The sequence below is a fragment of the Cynoglossus semilaevis genome, chromosome 9, assembly GCF_000523025.1.
Source record: "Cynoglossus semilaevis isolate Cse_v1.0 chromosome 9, Cse_v1.0, whole genome shotgun sequence".
NCBI lineage: Eukaryota > Metazoa > Chordata > Actinopteri > Pleuronectiformes > Cynoglossidae > Cynoglossus > Cynoglossus semilaevis.
This window is the reverse complement of record NC_024315.1, coordinates 17,909,707-17,931,338: the sequence shown is the minus strand read 5'-3', so window position 1 is coordinate 17,931,338 and position 21,632 is coordinate 17,909,707. Positions and strand designations below refer to the sequence as shown.

General features: G+C 38.8%; 1 protein-coding gene across 1 annotated transcript in view; it reads left to right on the top strand.

The window, feature by feature from the left end:
- Window positions 1-21,632, top strand: part of rptor (regulatory associated protein of MTOR, complex 1) — a 209,177-nt gene that overhangs the window by 82,071 nt on the left and 105,474 nt on the right. Inside the window, exons 10-11 of the mRNA XM_025058498.1 lie at window positions 17,525-17,683; window positions 19,130-19,276. Of these exons, the coding sequence (XP_024914266.1) occupies window positions 17,525-17,683; window positions 19,130-19,276 (306 nt within the window). The remainder of the gene's footprint in view (window positions 1-17,524; window positions 17,684-19,129; window positions 19,277-21,632) is intronic.

The following is a 21,632-nucleotide window of genomic DNA, read 5'->3' as shown; positions in this document are numbered from 1 at the left end:
GCCAGAGCGAAATCCACCAATAAATCGATCCGGTCGACTTACATCTCTACCACAAACAGTGTTTTTTTTTCCCCTTTAATCACATGTTTGTTTCACACCTACACACGTACTGCCCCAGGCCACTACAATTAACGGTGTTATTGTAACCCCGCTGCTACTGAATAAGCAGATGCCGTGGCCTTGCTGTGCTCTTCACCACACATGCATAATATCACACTTAATGATCTGGTGCAGACGACTGTGTGTTGTTTCTGAAGTTTGACCCTGAGGTCAATCGTTGCTTTACATCAAGTTGGATTTGGCCAATGGCTTCATTTCTTTGCTACAGTGAGATATATTTAAGGAGCATTGTGTAGGGTCAAGTTTTAGAAGGCTGAGTTGTTTTTTTTTTAAACATCTAGGTTCCGTTGTGTCATTTGTTGATATCTTTTTCCTCGGGGTCCACTGTACCTGTTCATCCAGTTTTTCTCTGGCCACGGCCCAACTATAACAGCTGTTGCAACTCCAGGGCTTCAGTTTGACTTTGTACTCTCACATTTGTTGATTAAAAAGTCCCCGGACAGGTGCAATATAGAGGTTGCAGATCGCATAGTTGAGGCTAGCAGCTAGCAGCTAGCTTCAGTGGCAGATTTTACTTGGTGTTCTGAGGGTCAGAACCGAGCAGGGTGAACTTAATTTATTGTAATCACCTAAACTTTGTTTAATTGATTTTAAGTTATTTCTAATATTTCTCCGTCTGTGCGTCTAAATCGTAGAAGTCATGTTATTCGCAATTTAAAAAATCAATTTAAAAAAAAAAAAGTACAACACAATTAACATACAGCATTGAAATGAACTGCTAAACATACGTCGCCCACACAATTTGTTCACTTTTATATCAAAACAACCAGTCTGGAATAGTTGCAGGTAAATATTTAAATCACACCCTAAAGGGATAAAATAGTTTGCCCAGTATTCACCGCAAATCAATACAAACACACATGCAGTATCTCAGCCTCTGTGTTATATCAGAACCATTGATTTATTACAGCATTAAAATTCACATCTACGCCTGAAACGTGATGAAGGGAAACACAACACAACACAACAGAAAACAAGGCCATGGGTTTCTGTCCTCACTCGCGGAGCGGCTCCTCTTCCTCGGGTCACGGCGTCGGTGAGCTCTGCCCCCTGTGTGGGAGCTTTAATGAGAAGACATGGCACTATCAGTAAGACGTGCACAATAAGGCATCATAACATAACACGTAAACACACACACACGCTCAGATATGCACAGGCACAAATGGAACATCCAGCTTAGGTCTGCTGTACTGTATATACAGAAGCATTGATCCAGTAATAAATATGTTTGTGAAACCACTAAGCTCTGCTGCTGAGTTATTATAAGAAACTGATGCGGTCGATGTGGACTTGGAAATGAGACTGTGAGAGAGAGCGAGCAAGAGAGAGACAGAGAGAGAGAGACTATTTGTCTGAGATGTGATAAATATTTAGGTTCATTTCTGATACTATCTATAAATATAGTTCACTAGTGTTCATTGGTAAAGTCAAGTCCGGTTCAGTCCAGGCCACATTTGAGCATTAAGGGGGTTTCAGCCTGATTTTTGTACATATTGGACTGTATAAATAAACTTTTTTGAACCAAGAGCTACTTCGAAGCTACTGAGTAATACAAAGAGCTACTTGTTTTTATTACAAACTTACAGCGGCAGACACTCGCCAGATGCCCGCAGGCACTTTACTGGTGACCCCCAATATAAATAATGTGAGGTTGATGCAGTGTCATCATAGGGATAACAAAATCCGATTTGTGTGTTTGTGTTTATGTTTTTGACTGTAAGGTCATAGCTATTATTTTGGGGGGCGTTTGATTGGAGAAATGCCACCGTCGTAGGGGACACTTTGCCTTTGTAGGAACTGACCGAGAGAGTAACTTTAGGTTAGAGTATCAGTTTGAGGTAGAAAAAAGATTTATGGGCTCTTTGAGTTGCCTCTCTGCAAGGTCGTATGTAGTGTTTGTCAGAGGACGTTATTAAACTGACTCTGGTGGATAGATTTAAAACAAAATTTAAATGATTGATGTACCAAATCTACCAGTTTTATCAGAATATGGTGCTTTTTTTTTTTTTTTTTTTTTTTTTTTTTTTTTTTTTTTTTTTAAAAAATTTTTTTTTAACATACTTTCTAACTATTAAATGGTGATAGAAATATGTGTTGGTTACAGGTTAAAAACTGTGACATACTGCCAGCGTTCGAATAGTTAAAATGTTTCTGTTGCTCTTGGTGAATTTTATTTGGTGTCTAAAAGATAAAAATAGGTTTTAGTGTCTATGTTTGTAGACCTGTGGTCTAGTGAATCCCTAATGTCTCAATGGAGTCTCTTAAAACACAAAAATATCTGTGTGTGTGTGTGTTGAGGGTCATTAATGAAACCCTGTGGGGTTTAACAGACGCTCTCTGAGACGGTGCACACACCAAGTAACGGCATCCTGTACAATACTCATGTAACACGCACATGTTTGCGGTCATCTCTCGGTGTAGCGTACTGGATTTTCCGGCTATTTTTGAACCTCAGTGATTGATCTCATCCCCTCCGAGCATCAACACTTTACTCCACTGCTCCACATTCTAAATTTAACTTCCTACTTTTATCCGCTGCTTATTTTTATCACAGGGTTTGAAAAAAAAAAGGAAAAAAAAAAAAGGCATCTGGTGTAAAGCACATCACGATGATTCTCATTCTAAATTCTATCACAAACTAAAGACCAGAGTAACTCCTTTATTTGGACTGTTCATCTCCCTTTTCAAGCAAATATTGTAGTGCATTGATGAAAGCCAAAACCACTAAATAAATAAAACCAGAATTATCGTTGTTGCTGTTACTGAATATGAAACATTTTAACTTTAATATAATAAACAATCTAATAATAAAACAAAGTTATCTGCCAACTCGCTCGTATTTATTTTGGTCTTGCGGAAACAGAAAATGAGCCTTTCTTCTGTTCAGTGAGGAAATTTCAATTAAACAGTAGCAGAAGGCACACTGGAAAACAAGTCTTTAAAGTCCATTTTAGAATAAAAAATTCCCAAAGATGCTCTTTATCCAAATGTTCATAGCGTCATTGTTTTCCTCCTTATCCCAAAAGAAAATAAAGTTGTTGTTGTTGCTCGGTAAACTGTTCAATCTTTTCGCCAAATGGCAGACCGTGGCACACAGGAGTTATTGGTCCAGCGTTGTTACCATCAGTGTTATGACGTGTTTGTTTGCAAATGTTCAGATTTATGTACGTTTTTTTGAGCAAAACAAATTACAACAGCCTGCTTGTACTGTAGTAATGAAACAGTTTGTTTGTGTTAGAGCAGTGCAAATTCAGTTGTTTAGATTGGGTCATGAATATTTAAATGGTCGGAGTGCTTTAACACCAGGATAGTCCAGGGGTCTTTAAGGGGGAAATGCTGAATAATTTTCCCCATTACATTCAGGCCAAACCATCATGCAGTTACAACAACTGTCCAATTGGAGCAGTATTGTCTAAAACCAGGATTAACTAGAATCTGACATATCAACCTAAAAAATAGAAATCCATCTCCAATCACAACCACATGCAATTGTTAAATAAAGTCTTCCTCTTCCTCACTTTATCACGTCTTTTCTTTATTTCTTTATATATATTTTTTTAAACTTAAAAAGCGCTGCGCTCTATATCACCTCCTTTGGTCTACATCTGTCACTGCGTCACTTACTTGTCACGTCTTTTCTACGTTTTTTTTTTTTTTTTGGCAGACCAAATTCTATTGAAGGGAATAGATGGGTTTACAAACTCTTATTGTGGGATGGAAAATTCCGACGGCAGCTTCACATCTGAGATATCTAGCAGCAAGGTTGTCACGTATCTTCTATTTTCTAGCCCCTGCTGATCGCTGAAATCTACGGGTGGATGCCTTCCTCACCAGTTGGCATCGTTGATTTGTCCATCGTTTGAGGTTGAGATATCTCTAGATATCTCTCGGGCGCCGACTTTTTTCCAGAAAAAAATCTCTTTTATTGTGATTATTATTTCCTGTTTGAAGTAGATTCTACTCAGATGAAAACGTCATTGCTGTATCTTTGCTTTGTAGAGTACTGTAGTTTCACACTAAGATTGTGGGTTTTCAGACTTTACTGCGGTGTCTAAAACTCAATAGATGATTCTCTCATCGAATTCCTTCTGTCTGTCGAGAGTCCCAGTAATGAAGCACGGTGTCAACCAATTATGACGAAGGCCCCGCTACAGCAGCAGTGTGACTGATTAGCAGTAGCGCTAGACCTTTTAATAACTCACCATTCTCTTTAGTCCTAAACCTATTCATTTGTGTAGCGGACGTGACTTACTTAAGTACATCAGAAACGGATTCCTTTTCTAATCAGCCCTCCGCGTGGTGATGAAACTGCGTTCATAAAATGAAGATTGACTTTGAGTTCACACGAACGCACGATAACGTCCTCACGCACAGTCAGAGACAGCGGGACTCTCCAAACACCCTCTACAGGCTAATGGCTTGTGGCAGTCCCGCCACCCGGATCTGTTCTCAATCACCCACTGGTGTACGTCTCCCTGCAGGTGGCTGGAAATGAGGCCGGTAGTTGATTAGAGCAGCGGTGAGTGCTGTAATAGGCAGCCGGCTGCTCCGGATAAGAATAGCTGCTGGGAGGCATTTGACAGACCACAGGTCACTCTGATTTAACGTCGCTTTCAGTTGGTCCACAGTGCACTTCGGGTCATGTTAAAACATTTAATGCTCAGCTTTGTTTATATAGCCACCACACACACCCTCGTACCAGTACTGTGACGTCCACGCCCGTATTATCACAGCCACCTGCAACTGAATGGAATTACGGGAACTAGGAAATAGTCCTTGGAAATTCGAAGAATTACCATATAGGTCTCAAGGTGAAAGAGGGGTTTGTAAAGATCAAAAGTTCGGTTTTAATCGAACGGTGACTCGTCTAGATTGATCCCTCCCTCATCCGATGATTTCAAGGCTTGACACCAGCTCCCCTTGCGACTCTGAAAATGAAGCGTGATAAAGATGAATAAATCTGTAAAAAATATCATCAGAAACCTGCAGTGCACACTTACCTGGCTGGTTGGCAGAAGTTGCCAGGTTTTATTTCATTTACGTTTTACTTCAACTCAACAAAATCTTTAAGGCCTTTTGGGCAAAAAGGTGCCAGATGAACTGAAAATACAAGGACAAATATCAAGGGGAAACTAAAGAAAAAAAAACAGTACAAGGCCAAGAGCAATGCTTTATTCAAGTTCTGTAACTAAGCTACTGTAACATTACGTATACACCGACTGTACTTAAATACAGTACTAGGCAGCATCACGTTGAATTGTTCTACCTAGTAGTTTCTGGTTTCATCGCCTTCTGTCCTCACACTAAGTATAACACACTCACGCACACACCCGTCTGAGAGCTTCTCGGAAGTGTTTTAATTGGATGGGTGCTTCAGAGGTCTCTTTGCCCCTTCTCTGCCCAGACAGATATTACACTTCATCTGCACAGACAAATATCACTGACATATTTCATCTTAACGACGCGTTTAGGAGAAATTAAATCCGATATGATAGTTTTGACACATTTAAATGTTACTTGAGAAATAATAATAATAATAATAAAAAAAATACGTTATTAGAATCCCAACAAACCTTTGTAAATAGCACAAAATGAAGAGATTTAACAAATATTTTCCTTTTTTAAGTGGCGGTGTTGGTTTTTTTTATTGGGACAAAGTTTGAATGGATTTCATGTGAAACATGAATCCCTTCCCTTGTACTCGGAATCCCAGTAATGTCAGGTGTCCTGCCAGAAACACAAAGTCAACATGGTAGTTAAATTTCATTATTTTGTTGACAAACTCGTTTTGCTGTACATCTGCTCAGGTTTCTGGTATGCATTATGCAAAGTATGCAGACACAGATCCCCTTCGAACCACCTGGAAGGACTTGTAATGTGCCTGCCAACACCATAACAACTGAAAAAACATGAGCAGTCTGTGCGGAGAGAGTTTTAGTGGGAATTGGAGAGGCAACACTGCCATGGAAAAAAGTGGCAAACCATATTGCAGCTCCTGTAGATCTTCTGGTCACACATCGCTACAGACTCTGTAATAGAATCTCAAATGTCCGCAGTTTTTGACACTTCGTCCTCCCCGGGGAGTCTGGTCGAGTTCAGCAACAAAACCAAGAAGTGACTGGCATTTTTTGCTGAATCAAAAAGAGGATATAAGGTGTAGTTGGCGCCCTCTGTTGGAGCATATTCCAGTACCGTAGACACTTCAAGACTTGTTAACCCCTAAATTTCTACTTTTATCCCTAGTATCATGTACGTTAAAAACGTTGGATATATATATATATATAAATTGGTTCTGAAAACACATTCCTGAACCAATTAAAGGACGAATGACAAAGTCCGAACAGTTGTCACACTGAAGCGGCCCTGCTGTTTTTTCCTTATGTTGTAGTATCCCTTCACTTTTGAATGGAAATCAATCTTTTTTTTTTTTTTAATCTGCACCACCGTGTTTGACCGAGTCAAAGGCAGGGAGGTCCTGTTAATACTCCAGCTCACATCCTACTAAGACCTACAGGCCTGGACATTAAAGATGATGGTTGACTAAGGATTGATGTGGCTCAGTAATAGTTCTTGAAGGGTCACATTAAACAGATTGTTCAGTCGAGTTAGGGGAAGTCTGAAAAACAGAACTAGTTCGTATTGTAGAGCAGTGTTTCGCAAACCCTACAGCGGCACTAAGTGCGTTCGGACCTCCTGCCAGTTACATACTGTAACTCATGTCACTTAGTCAGCCGCAGCAGCAGTGATCTGACTCCTGCTGCCTGTTTTCAGTTTCAAGATTCATGCTGAACAGCAGAACAGGCGGTATGACAGGATCGGTTTTGCACCGTGACCAGTTCTGTCAGAATTCTACCTTCTGTCCCCTGTCATAAACAGTGGGTTTCGTTGATGCTCCTTTTGTTACCCAGCCTAACACCCAAACCTTGTCACCAGTTCTTTAGCAAGTTGAGGAACTTTCTAGAATCTGACTCATATGGCCTTTTTGTAGAACATTATAATGTATTAAGGTCACTTTGCCTTAATACATACTTTGCAAACAGGGACAAGGACAAAGGTCAAGTACAGTAGTTTTTTTTAAAAACTTGAACAACCCAACAATTACTATTATATCTTAGTGTTTACAATTTTGGCCACAACTCCTAAAATGAACAATCCTCCTCACTTCTAAAGCTGTAGCTTTTTTTTATGGAGGCAGGCTGGGTTGCTTACATGGGTAACACAGCCTTGACAGGAGGCTGTTTGCTGGCAGCATGTAAAGGTGACGTGTCATCTCTCCCTCTGCCTCATCAGAACCTGCTGAGAACTGACTCAGCCTGGCCTCAGCATGACTGCTGTCACAACCGCCACACGGGCATGGGCGCTGTGTGGAGATAGCCGCTAGTTTCTTAAACTTTCTTGGCAATGTTGTTAAACTCTACCTTGTCTCAGCCTTTTCTGGCTATAAGATCGCTTAAAATCTTTGTCTCTTAATGGTAGCAATGAATCTATTTGGGTTACATTGTGTAAAAATAAAGTAATGCAGATATTTGTATGACTAATATATCATGAGAAATACATATTAAGTTGTTCAACGGCCAATGTTTGGCATGCGTTTTATTTAGTATCGATATCAGTATTGGTATCGTAAATTTGCCAAAAAAGTAATCAGTATCGTATCAAATCAAAAATTCTGGTATGGCCCACTACGCTGTACTATTGGAACGATATATATTTTTTAGCTTAATTTAAACCTCCACCTCAGTTTGATTGTGGTCAATTGTACAGATTTTCATTCATAATTAGTGTCGTTAGTCAAAAAGTGTTACGGCAGATACGCAGTAATAATATTAAAATGTGTGTGATTTTCGTTACGGCAGATGTAATAATATTAAAATGTGTGTGATTTTATTCTAACTAAAACAACATACAAAGACTGGCCCTGCGGGTGTGTCCTTTAAATAACTAAAACACGTACAAAGACTGGCCCTGCGGGTGTGTCCAACAGCTTTGACAAGTTACAGCATTTTATCCTTTTTCAGTTGTTCAGCTGTGCTGTGTTTCATTCAGTCGGGGTTTTATCCCGTCAGAAAACAAAAAATTAAAAATCAAATTAAATTATGGTAACAGGATTTAACTGAAGTGACATTTGAAATGAACTGGATTTGAGTCTGTGGATGAGGCAAAGATGCAGGTTGTGACCTGGTTCAAAAGAGTCTGCGAAAAGGGATTCTCTGATTGAAATGTGTACAAATGTCAGGTATGTAGAGGATTTTAACCTTTGTCATTTTAATCAATATGGATTTCTTTCAATTTTTAAATCTCATAACTATGTAGTTGAGGTCAGGGATTGACAGTATTTAAATACTATTTTAGACAGAAAGTCATTAAAACTGTCACAAGTTATACAATTATTTGATGACATTTCCCAGGTACCTTTTAGTTATCAACTATACCACATGATTTAGAGCATCTCCAAAATTCTGCAGGAGTTTGATTGATATCCTTAGATTAGGACCAGAAACTCTTGGTTGAGGACCAAGGCCTCGAAAATCTTTTTTCTTTATCTTTGTATTTCCTTGGATTTCTTTCCACTTCAGTACAATTGCCTCTCACTTGTTTATTGTTGGCAGGCAACAACCTTATTTCCTTTCTTTGACAACACGTTTGTGCTGCTTTGACAATTTTCTTCTCCTTTTATTGGAGGTGCTTTACTTAGATGCAGCTCTTTTATTTACACTGACTTCACCTCTGCACACTGCACATTTTCTCACGAGCTTCCTCTTTGACAGTGGTCGAGAATTTGAACCATTACTAAACTAAAACATAACTTTTTGTTTTTTTTCGCATCTTCCTGTTTGCTCTACAACATAAAAAAAAGACTTACCACTGCACCTTAACTTTATCACTGTGTAGTTTAATTGCACGTTGAATCCCCACTGTACTCTGAAAAGTTCACCTGATCCCAGGTAGTGACATGATGATAAATGGGGATGGAACCACTATTGGGGGGGGGGCTTTGAGATTCCTCTGTTCCTCATGGCTTTGGTGGGTATAATTGAGGTGTTTTACGAAGGTGCTGTGAGGTAAGGTTGTGACAGACAGCTGCTGATGAGTAGACATTTGGTCTCCACGGGAGGCTGGAACGTCCCCTGCAAGCTGAGGTGATTAATATTGGTAGAGAAGTCAAAGCTGGCACACACACACATGCATGTCTTGCGACTTCAAAGGTCATTAAATCGTCATACAATCATTTCTTGACTACAGAGAGTAAAGTTATCACCTTGGTCTTTTTCCATTTATCGAGTCCAGCTCACGTGGTCAGTAGTCCCAGCCGGAAAGCCAGCACCCTTCACTCTAGGGTTGGGCGATATTGGCAATAAAATGTATCAAAATTATTTATCGTTATTAATCGTATTAATCGTTATTTTGCGATAACGATTAATAAGATGTTTAATAGATCACAATTGCAATAGCATGTTTTTCACTCAATCAGTTATCCTGTGTTCTAAAATGATACAAATCAGACATCAAACTGACTTCTTTGTTCTAATAGGTTAAAATCCTGTGTTGTGATTGGTGACCAGTCAGCCATGTTTGAATGTGTAAACATAAAAGTGTATTGATAACTCTTGGGACATTGAAATTAAACAGGACAAAGTCACAACAGTGATTATTTCAAGTTTAAATAAAGGTGTTTCTGTGCAAATTAAGTTGTGGCTGGACTGTCACACATTAGCGCACATTTTAACCAATACGGCAGAACAGAAGCAGAAATACACTGCAATATTACAGACAGGACAGGTTTGTTTTACCTCATCCCCTTGTTTCCTCATACGCTGCGGGTATGACTATCTGTTCGAAATGTTTTTTAGACGGTTAACTATATCTTAGGTCAAATGTTTTCATTAGTTGTTGGAAAGCCAGCATATCTTCAGCAATGCAATATGCTACAACTAATTCTCCTTTTTAGTCCAACTCGTGATCATAGGTAATGGTTGGAACCCCGATAGACTTCTTTTCACTCCCAACCTCCCAGTAGAGCATCTGATGATCAGCAGATGTTGTCCCAACCCATCTGTCCATCTTAAAATCAATATTCGCTTTATTTAGAAGAAGAAATGCAGGATACTATCTCTTAGGTGAATGCTTTGTTTTTCCGATGTTGTACAATTTGGCAAATCATTCAGTGTAATTTTAAAAGTAAAAGTCTAGATTTAAGTGGATTAAGATTCAATTCAACTTTAATTCAAGAGTGTGTAATCCTTAAAGTGTTTCAATTATCAGACATTATTTTGGTTTTTCTTCTGCCTCCAGAATATGCTCAGTACATTGGATAGGAGTTATTTTGCGATAACGATTCATAAGATGTTTAATAGATCACAATTGCAATAGCATGTTTTTCACTCAATCAGTTATCCTGTGTTCTAAAATGATACAAATCAGACATCAAACTGACTTCTTTGTTCTAATAGGTTAAAATTATTATGTTATTCATTTATTCCATTGACAATTTACAGGCTATTTTCTCACGCTAATACAGGACGAAGTGTGTCCCTTTTCAGCTCGACAGGACGCCGGTTTTTGTCTTTTATGTTTTGGGCGATTCAGTTTTTCGAGGGACAGTAGGCAACCCTGACAATGCAGCACTAATTGTAATAAACACAAAGTGGCAAATACTCTCCGGGGACCCTTTCTGACGATTAATCGCTTGATACAATTTTGCATACGCTTAGCCACTACATCGACACATCTGAAGGGTTGCTATCAAGCGTGCGTCACTACAAAATGTACTGTAGATGATTCACAATCTTATTCTCCTATTTAGTCCAACTCGTGATCATAGGTAATGGTTGGAACCCCGATAGACTTCATTTCACTCCCAACCTCCCAGTAGAGCATCTGATGATCAGCAGATGTTGTCCCAACCCATCTGTCCATCTTAAAATCAATATTCGCTTTATTTAGAAGAAGAAATGCAGGATACTATCTCTTAGGTGAATGCTTTGTTTTTCCGATGTTGTACAATTTGGCAAATCATTCAGTGTAATTTTAAAAGTAAAAGTCTAGATTTAAGTGGATTAAGATTCAATTCAACTTTAATTCAAGAGTATGTAATCCTTAAAGTGTTTCTGTAATCAGACATTCAGTTAATCCACACTTACATCATATTATTTTGGGTTTTTTTTCTGCCTTCAGAATATGCTCAGTACATTGGATAGGAAACTAACAGTGGTGTCATCAGCAGAGATCTAAATACGTTTAACAACAACAGGTTTAAATAAAGCACTTGTCACCTTCCACCATGCTTTTCCTCCTCTGTCTATCTTCACCCTGTTTATTTGATTCAGCACTTTGCTTGAAAGTTTTATATATATATATCTTTAATACCCCTCACTCTCAGACCAAATCTGATTTTAAGTCCTATACCTCCATCACTGCAGGTCTCTCACTAACACCGTCCTCCCATTCTGATACCACTTGCCATCATCGGGATGAGTGCCGGGTTTCTCGGCATTCCGTTTATCCGATTATGTTCAAATTGAATCAGCCTGCGAGCCGTGCTATCAAACTGCAGTTCAAACTCGCTCTGAAAATGCGGGGCTAAGATCTTGCCCTCGTCCGCTTGGTCGTCCACAACTCAACATACGGAATGCGAAGACTGTGATCACGATTAAACGTTATCAGCGTTTTAGTTGTTTAAACCATTAAGCCCTATTTAAATAGTCATCACACATTTTAGACCGAAAAAGCAAAAAGGGCCATAAATTAGAGGTCATACATATTATAGTCTTGTCAAATTTTTACCAGGTCTACTGTCACTTTCTTTGTTTTGGTATAAATTGCTGCACAATTAAATGGAATTTTAATCACATTCACCATTGTTTGTTTTTTAAAGGGTTATTCCCCTGAATTAATCTTGGACAATGCATAAAAACCCAATTGCCTAACAGTAAAAAATACTGATAGAAATTGAGCATTGCCATTCAGCTTAAAAAAAAATCAAGACGTGATTTGAAACCCAAATTGCCCAGTCCTAGACCTGGGTAAAAATCTTTTTATTATTTATCTTATATATTTTTATTTGAAATATCATTTTGAACTGGAATCTTTGTTCACATACTGTGAACTTACAAAATGAAAAATCTTGATAAGTATTGGCCATTTCAATATTGATAAATAATAATCTTGATTATCATTTCGGCCATAATCGTGCAGCCCTAGTATAAATAGTAATTATTTTTGCTCTCTTTTACCTCGTAGTTTTACCAAGGTAAGTGGAGCTGCAACGTGCAAGTAACACAGTATTACTTCTTTGTAGGGCTGCTTATTATGATATATCACTTGCTTCAGGGTAAAGTCATCAACACCACTTTACATAAAATAAAGGAGAGACAAGAAGCGGTTACCCTTCAGCAATAAACTGACATTTTCACAATGAACGTATAAAATGGCAAAAGCTCTCAGATGATAAATATGAAACGACACGCATTGATGCATGACAGCAATGACCATGAACAGCATTACTTGAAGCGGCAATAAGAAAAAAAAAAGCGTCGACAATGAAATAAATCGACATTACTGCAAAAAAAAAAAAACATGCCCAAAAGAGTGAAAGCAGGATCGTGGACCTCTGGGTTAATGACACTATTCTCTTTTAAACTGATTAAATAACAAACATTGATGAAAGCTGTAATTAATAGCTCTTCAATCTGACTTTCTGAAGTTTGCCAACAAATGTTTCTACAGGAACTTCAGAGATATCTCTAGCTGTTGCTGCTTCAAAGTTGAGGTAACAAAAGTTGGTGTATTGAATGAAAAAAATATTTGCACCTGCCCAAAAAGCCTGTTTTTGGCCAAGTCATCTTGCCTCTTCCAACATCCTCATTAGGATGTCGTAACCGCCAGCCGGTGTGGCTGAAAAACAAAGATAGTGTTATTTTTTATTTTTTTTAAAGCCACATTTTATGATCATAATAAAAGCTTAGAGAAACAAAACTTTTCCATTTCTGCTCTGCTTTCGCTGACCAATGACACACGCATCCAACAATGTTCCCTTTTTTTTTTTGTGTCTAGGAGATGTATCATTTTTGAATTGGTGTTTTGCTAGGATCCAGACAAACAAATGAGTAAAAGCAGAGTCAGTTTGACAGCGAGAGGGATTTGCTGGATGGCTGCTGCACATCAGTGCAGGAAATGTTTATCATATCACAGATGGTAAATGACTAGTGGTGGAAAGAAACACGGTCGTCTGGAATCCAGAGGAAATATTTATTGGCTTACAAACAGTGTTGTTGATAGTGACGAGAGACTCATCGCAGCCGCAACAGGGTGTGATGTCCGATATGACTATGTAGTGATGAAACAGGTGATGTTTATGGTGGCTCTGCGGCGCAAACCAATGTTCCCAATGTTTGTGCAAGTCCCACAAAACTTTTACAAATTGTGCAACACTCGAACAAATCCTTGTCCTTCCTCAACGGAAGTGAAAACGTCAAGTGGCCAGTGTTGTTGTCGTTGTTGCTGCCTGATCTAAAGTACCTGCCCGATTTGCAGTACCGCCTTTTATGCATGCACGAGGCAACGCTGTAAACAAATCACCGCAAACAACACCGATGTCAACGGGTCAACTATTAAATTCTTTCAGGAAATTACGTCGTAATAAATCATTTGCGGTGAAAGATTTATCAACCCCCTGAGGGAGTGATGTTGTTTATATTGTTATTGCTTAATGTTTAATTTGATGTTTCATATTTGAAGTGTTAAAATGACAATTTCGCTGTGATAATATGGTAGATGCATTTTTGAAAAAAATATACATATATATGTCATATATGTGTATATATACACATCATATATATCATATATAATATTCAATAAATAAACATTTTATCTAACCATGTATTATATATAAATGGTATATATAATTTAGTTAGTTATAGTTTATTTATAAATAAATATATAATTAAAAGCTACACAATTCTCAAATATAAATTGTGAAAATATAGGTTTGGTTATCAGCATCAGTTTATTGAAAACAACTTAATCCTTCAAGGGTGCGTTTTTAATTGCACCTTTGTATGCGCATAAAGCTGGGCCTTTGCGCACTCTGAAAAACCCCAGTTGCCTATTATAATGATGGCTCGTGTCGGTCCCAGTGGTTCGAACTACAACTAGAAAAAGTTGTGCAGAAAAATATGGCTCCTCCTAAGTTACAGGGCTACATGACAGGAGGCGGGCTGTTTGGTGGAAAGGCATCAGGTTGTGTAACAGAAGGGCCTTGGTGAGTGTGTGACTGTGATTCACACTGGTCAAAACGGCTGCTTTTCTGTTGCATAACTCGCTGACACTCGTGTTTATCTCCCGTCGAACACAGTTGGGGAACGGAGCAGAATCACGGCAACTGCCGACGCTCCGTGTTAACGGGCGACAGGTGGCAGAGGAAACATGTTGGACTTTTGTTGAGGTTGAGTTTTGAATTTAAAATTACTCAGAGTTTCTCTTTTGGTTCACGTGTTTTTACATTTGCAAATTTTTTTTAGTTGTAGACGTCTTGTCCAAAACGCTGATTGACGAAAAGATCTATATATTGGAATTTAATTTACTTACACGACATGGTCCGTAGGTCTTAGAAACAAATATGAATCCGAAGAGTTAGCTTCAACAACACTTCGAGTCAAGGTGTAGATGCTTGGGACAATATCTGTCCAGCGCTGGAATAAGACAATAAGGTTATCAGCTTTACGTGCCTTAGTGTAACAGTAACTGACCAGTAGAGAGCAGTCAGGAAGTGTGTGTTTGGAATCCTGGAAAAGGTATTCCAGGTGGAGGCCAGACTTCCTGTTGCCAGGGGGCTTTTGTGTAAAGGGGGACTGAGGCGGGGTGGAATGTCTTTGAAGGCACTGAAGGTGTTGAATGTCTGTATGTGGATGAATAGGAGTATGTAAATGTGGGGTGGTCTGGGTGGATTCTAAAGGTGTTGATGAAAGTAGACCTGAAGACACCCTAAAGATTGACGTGGATTTGACTGTAGGAGATAGTCACCTGTGGAAATTTCACGTGTTCACTATGTGTAAACAAATTTAGGTGGACTTTTTAGATAAAGATTTTAAGACTATACGCATAATAAAGCCCTGGTGGGCCACAAAAAAATGATGAGGTGGGCCACATTTGGCCTGAGGGCTTTATGTTTGTTTGACATACTATAATCTACTGTACTGTAGACAAAAATCATCATTTAATTTGAAGTAAAAACCTTAAGGTTGCCTTCATACCTAATAACCCCTTTTATGTTCATACCAAAAACATGCTGTTTATATAGTGCCTACATAGAGTTGTTGTTGTTAGAGTTGAAGAACTACTAAAACGGTTTTAATTGTTCCTGCAACAGTGGCAATAAAAGCTATTCCACTGTTCTATTCATAAAAAGAGCCGGGAACTGTTTTCACGCAACCAAGCTGCTTGTAATTGCACCTTGATGAGAGTTTGATTGAGATTATGCAAATGAGTTCTCATGCATTTTGAAAAAAAAAAAAAAAAAAAAGGAGCAAAACCCAATCTAGTTGTTATGACGCTGTTGTTGTTTTTGTTTGTTTAAGCCTTTGCAGCTCCGTTTGCTCAGTTCTTGTCTGCATCAACTTCTCAGCCAGACGTTGACAGAGCTTTGACTTCCTTCTGTTCATCTTCCTCTTTTTCAGGAAGTCTACGTCATTTACTTACAGTAATGCAGTCAAAGAAATCCCGTGTCGTTCTGTAGTAGACATCTGGGCAGCCTTGTGGTTCTTGAAGATGTGTTCCCTTTTATCCACAAAGCGTCTTCACTTCCAAGTACCTGCTGTTACAACCTGATATCTCGGAGTGAATGAAGGGTAGTAATGGTAGCCCCCCCCAAAAAAACACACATATTTTTAAATGTGTGTCTGCCAATGATCTCATCAGCTGTTCTTTACATTTCACTTCTCCTTTCACCGTGTCTACGCTGTGAAATCATTTCCTGTCCCACAATCCTTCTCTTTCAAGCTTTGGTATTTTACCCAGTCTTACATTTTAAATAGCAGGTTTTTGTTTTTGATCGTACGAGGCAGCTTTAAAATGTGTTATCTATCTGTTTCTTTTTACGCCTCGGCTAATCCCCGCGCGTTTGTAAAGCACCTTGGCTGAACTCCCGCTGCCTTTAATGTGGCCCATAAATAAAATTGGCTTTTTGTGGAGAATATCAACGAAAACAAAGAGCGCCACAATAAAGCTGGCATCAAAGCAATAAACAAGGTTTCCTACAGAAGTGTGACTTTATTTTTATTGTGTTTTATTGCCTTCCCTTTATTAACATATTCAGTTTATCTCCATTGGCTTCTTGAAACTTTGGAAAACATGACTTTTTCATGCATAAACTCTGATTAGCTTTCGAAGGCATTCGTTTTTTCCTGCCCTGCAGGATCATTTTTCCTCCATGTGATTTGACATTTTGGGTTTGCTATTTTTTTTCCTTTTTCCACACGAACATGAAATGTCAATGAATGGTCTGACATCTTGAGGAGCATGACGCCGTTGCGTCAGAACAGCAGCGGATGAGTGCAAACAGAATGGTCGTATCACGTTTGTCCACTCTTCAGTCGCTTTCTACCGATATCAGAGCACAGAAATAGTATTGCTTTATAAAGAAGATGTTTATCTTAAATTGCAGGGGAAATGTCAATGAGGTTTTGTATCAACCCAGTCATGATGTGCTTCTATTTATATGTGTAGTCTCTCTCGCTTGTGATTTGGAGAGGTTAGCTTTTACATCGAGGGGAGTTATTCTGTCTGCTCGTCTTGGTGGCGGTCAGCCTGATATTTCAGGCTGTTTCAAAAGAAACGGTTCAATAGCTTTTTTTATGAAGTATGTGGCTTGAGATTTGTACAGAAAACAAAAAGAAAAATCCCTCATCAACGGGGAAAAAACACCACTATACTTTACGTAAATCCCTGTTTTTTTTTTAACCCTGTTCCATACAAATTCATCAGTTGCAAAAAAGATTTTTAAAAAAGTTCTATTAATTATGTTAATCCCAAACTTTTCTTTCTGTTTCTTGTAATTAAAAATTGAGTAATTCTGCCTACATTCAGGTAGAATTAACGGCATCACAACAGGAAAGATGGTCAAAATAATTGTGACTCAGTTTCCGTGATTTACTGAACCAAAATTAACGTTTTGACAGTTTATGGTGTGATCCAACTTTTGTGCGATTCAACAAGCTACTGAGGTATAAAAGTACCCAAGTACTTTGAAAACACAAATGGTTTGACATTCATTTTTTAAAGACATAACCCAAAAACTAAAAAGTTATTATCAGATGGAAGATTAACACAAAATATAAGTTTTGTATTTTTTATTTATTTTTTTACCCTGACCAACGAAAGTGACATTTATGTCTTCCTTGCATTTCAGGCGCGTTACAAACAGAGCCTGGATCCTACAGTGGACGAGGTGAAAAAACTGTGCACGTCGCTGCGGAGGAACGCCAAGGAGGAACGAGTTCTCTTCCATTACAATGGTCACGGAGTACCACGGCCGACAGTCAATGGAGAAATCTGGGTCTTCAACAAGGTACAGGACGTGATTTGTAGTATTCACTTAGACAAATCAAGTTGGTGAAACCAGTAGAATGATATGGTCTCGTCTACTATCACTATTATTACTACTATCACCAAATTTCCCATGGTATCACTCAGTGAGGTCCTTTAGCACCCTCTGCTGTGCTGAAGTTTGTGCATCAGCGTTACCATTTCGACAGTAAATTTGAAACTGGGAAATATTTTTTGCCTTATTCCATGTTAAATAATTAAACAAAACAAGAGATGAAGTTACCGCTTCAGTTATTTTACGATGACATTTATTCACTCATTACAAATGCAACCCGAAGATCGTGAGTTCTGAACTGAAGAAGCCTCTTGGATGAGAGGTGAAACGTCTTCAAGAAACCTTCGATGTAATTATTTTTGGGTGAGATGACCTGGAAGAACCTACTTATACAAATGCAACATAATGTTGTTTAAAATAGGAAGCTGATGTTAAATATGAAAAACTGTTCATAAACCCAATATTCAAGAGGATGACAGAAGAAAACATCGTTTAATTTTATGAAGTAATGTTGAATATTTTCTTTTAGAAGCCCAAATTTAATTCCTTCCTGGCTACAAACAATAAAATGTACATGTGGTATTCGGCGTCTGTGTCTGTGCAGCATCAAAAATGATTTAAAAAAAAAAATAAAAAAAATCAGATCAGATATTAGGTTTGGTCACAGCAGCAGCCTCTGTTTCTTGTGTCCAAATAAATGTAAAATAAATGAGTTTGTCGGAAGGTTTCTAGAAAACAAAAGTCTTGTGGTTTTAAAAAGTGCAAGTAATTTCAGACGAAAATGATCTGGCAGCGATCGTAGAGTTTTTTTGTTTTTTTTTTCCTCTCTGTTCGTTTGGGAATCAGACGTAGTATCTGAAGTTGTTTGGACTAATAAACAAAGCACCCACCAGCTCTGCTGGTCTGATCTTAGCCCCCGCCCTTTACCTTCAGCACACCCTGGGGTGTAATGTCCTCGTCTCCTTTTCCCATCACCTTCTTTTATGTCTTTTGCCTCTCTCATACTTGTTACTGTTCCTGTAAAAACCAGGCTGCTGTGTCACTGGTGTTCCAACCACACCATCAGTAGATGTCCAGGGCGGACGCTGTGCTCTGGGTTTCAATTTTCCATTTGGTATTAAAACTTCTCCGGAAGCACCAGAACCGGGCTTTTCATCACAGCCCTCACTTTTTATCCCTTTATGGTATCATTTGTACATTGTACAATGCCTTAGTTTCCACAGCACAGACTGTCCAACCATTAGATGTCTGACTATAGACAGAAGATAAACACAAATATATAAACATTAACCAATGAGAAGAGACATTGCTGCTCTTTTTTGTTCTTATTGACGAGTTTCTATCCCTGTTTTTTTTTTCTTCTTCTGCTTTGTTCCAGAACTACACTCAGTACATACCTCTGCTTTGATCCAGAACTACACTCAGTACATACCTCTGTCCATCTACGACCTGCAGACCTGGATGGGGAGCCCCTCCATCTTTGTCTACGACTGCTCCAACGCCGGGATCATCGTCAAATCCTTCAAACAGTTTGCCCTGCAGAGAGAGCAGGAGCTGGAGGTGGGCAGAACCACACACACTCACACACATGTATATGCAAACAGAGGGATCCAAAGGTGAGGGGAGACTGGGGGAAAAAGGCCAGTGTGGGACCCATAATGGTCGACTTCTGTGTCCCATTAGGCAACATCTAGACCTTTGCTAAATTTGTCTCTCCTTTTAGTCTGGTGCCGTGATCTGCGTTTGGACGGGGCTGTGGGCATGCACATTATGTTCTGTTATGCTGTTAGGAGTCGGATGTCTGTCGGATACACATACAAATCTTATATAGAACACCAGAGTGTGCGGTTGAGTTCTGCTCCTGACGGTCGGTAGGTTTTGGTGTATTGAATCCACTGGAATGAAGCGCTTTCTCATAAAAAACCATCAGCTGCGTTTGGGTCATTTAACTGCTCCGGTGCAATATGTATGGAAATACTACATAAATAACCAAAACTATGTGGCAGTGTTCTCGTAACAAAGAGCAGCGCAATCGGAAACAAACACAGATAGAAATGAGAAAACCAAGGCCGAAAAACCATAACATCGAAAGAAATGATTATGCCGGTTATTAGAACCATTGCATTTATGGCCATGACTGTGAACTAAACCTCAATAAAACTAAGGCTATTGCATCAATTAATATTAATGTTTGAAAGAATAAACCAATTACAAAATTATGAAAATATTTTTTTTAGCACATTCCAACAATGAAAAATATAAAATAAAGTGTTAAACTTGGCCCCGCTTCTGTGTACAATAAAATGTTAAACTTGGCCCCGCTTCTGTGTACATTAAATGGTAACGTACAGGCCTACTGGCATGCTGAAAGATTGTGAAGTTAAATATGTTCTCTCATGAAAAAAACACAAAGTGCCTTTAAGTCAACTGCTGGATTTCTTCTCGTGAGCGTTGCTTTAATCCCGCATCCAAGTAATGATCTTTATAACGCGGATCAAGTAGAGTCGCGACGAAGTGCAGAGGATCCGAATAGATCTCAGTGAATCGTGTGCTGACAGACTCTGTGAGTGAACATTTCACCCCGTCTTGAAATGTCAGCATTATACGTTTTGCAAATCGTTATCCGTGGCACAATCAAAGTTTTTTTGCTTGCGTCATCATAACTTCCTGTTTTGGCCGTGTTGTTTCGTTGATAAAAGTCTTTCAGTCAAAAACCATTTTCGGCCGAAAGTTTTACTAATAGCACGAATTTATGTCGATTATCTTGTTTTCATAATTGTTGGAAGCCAAAATGGTAATCAAATTTGAATTTTGATCAATTGCCCAGCCCTAACCAATGTTATGTTTTCTTTATTTGTACAACAGCGGGAATTGCAAATGTGGAAATTTGGAAATTCTTTTTTTCTGTTTTTGTTTTCCTAGAAATTACAGGGTTAAAATAAGTTTGTTGGAGTTTTAAAGTAACAGTTGTGAATGTGTTGGCTTGGTAGGGAGTTCACCTCACAGGGCCAGGGCCAGGGCACGCTGAATAAGTGTAGGAACCGATGGCGTAGCTTCTGGTTTTCTGATCTCTCTTGTTGAATCAAACAACTTTCATAAACAGTCAAAACAAACCTCTCGCTAAATCTGGTGTTAGAACAGGATTTTGTTTTGCATGCAGCAACACGTGCAATGTGTGTGTGGGTGAGTGTGTATGTGTGAGTGGGTGAGTGTGTATGTATGTATGTGTGTGTGTGTGAGTGTGTTTGTGTGTAGTTGCCCTCCTCCAGCTCCTGCTGGAAGGTAGGCTTTGGAAGGTGAGTTGAAACCATAAATAATCTGTTGACACGAACACACGCACGCACGCACCGATACATTTCTACAGTTTTTCTAAGAGTGATGTAAGATGTGGCATCGAGTGCAGAGTCATGATTCTCTGCTTGAATCATCTCACGCTCCTCCGTTCTGCAGAAGCCTGGTCCAAATGTGCAGCATGTTAGCAGCTCCGGTCCTTTTCGCTCTTCTTTTCTTTTCTCTTCTCTTCTTCCCCCCCCTCTTAATCTTGGCTGTTGCACGTTATGTGAATTCCAAATCGGATGATCTCATTATTTTAATTATTCAGGCCAATGTTTCAGGGAGACAGCATTAACGTGAAAATGACAAATGGAGATTATGTTAGTTTGTGATGTGAATATTCTTCTTCTTCCTCTTCTTTTTTTTTCATACCTATAGTTTATTTCTAATAGTTCAATAATAGCTAGCTCTGAATCGGCTAAAAAGCAGCTTACAATCACAGGGTACCAGTCGAAGAAGAACGATTTGACATTTGTTGACGGAACATTACTTAAAATTAGAACAGAAAAAGTTAGCAAAACCTGCAGTACAATTGTTAGCAATTGATAAATAATCAATAAGCCCTCAAACAACTAGATGTTTG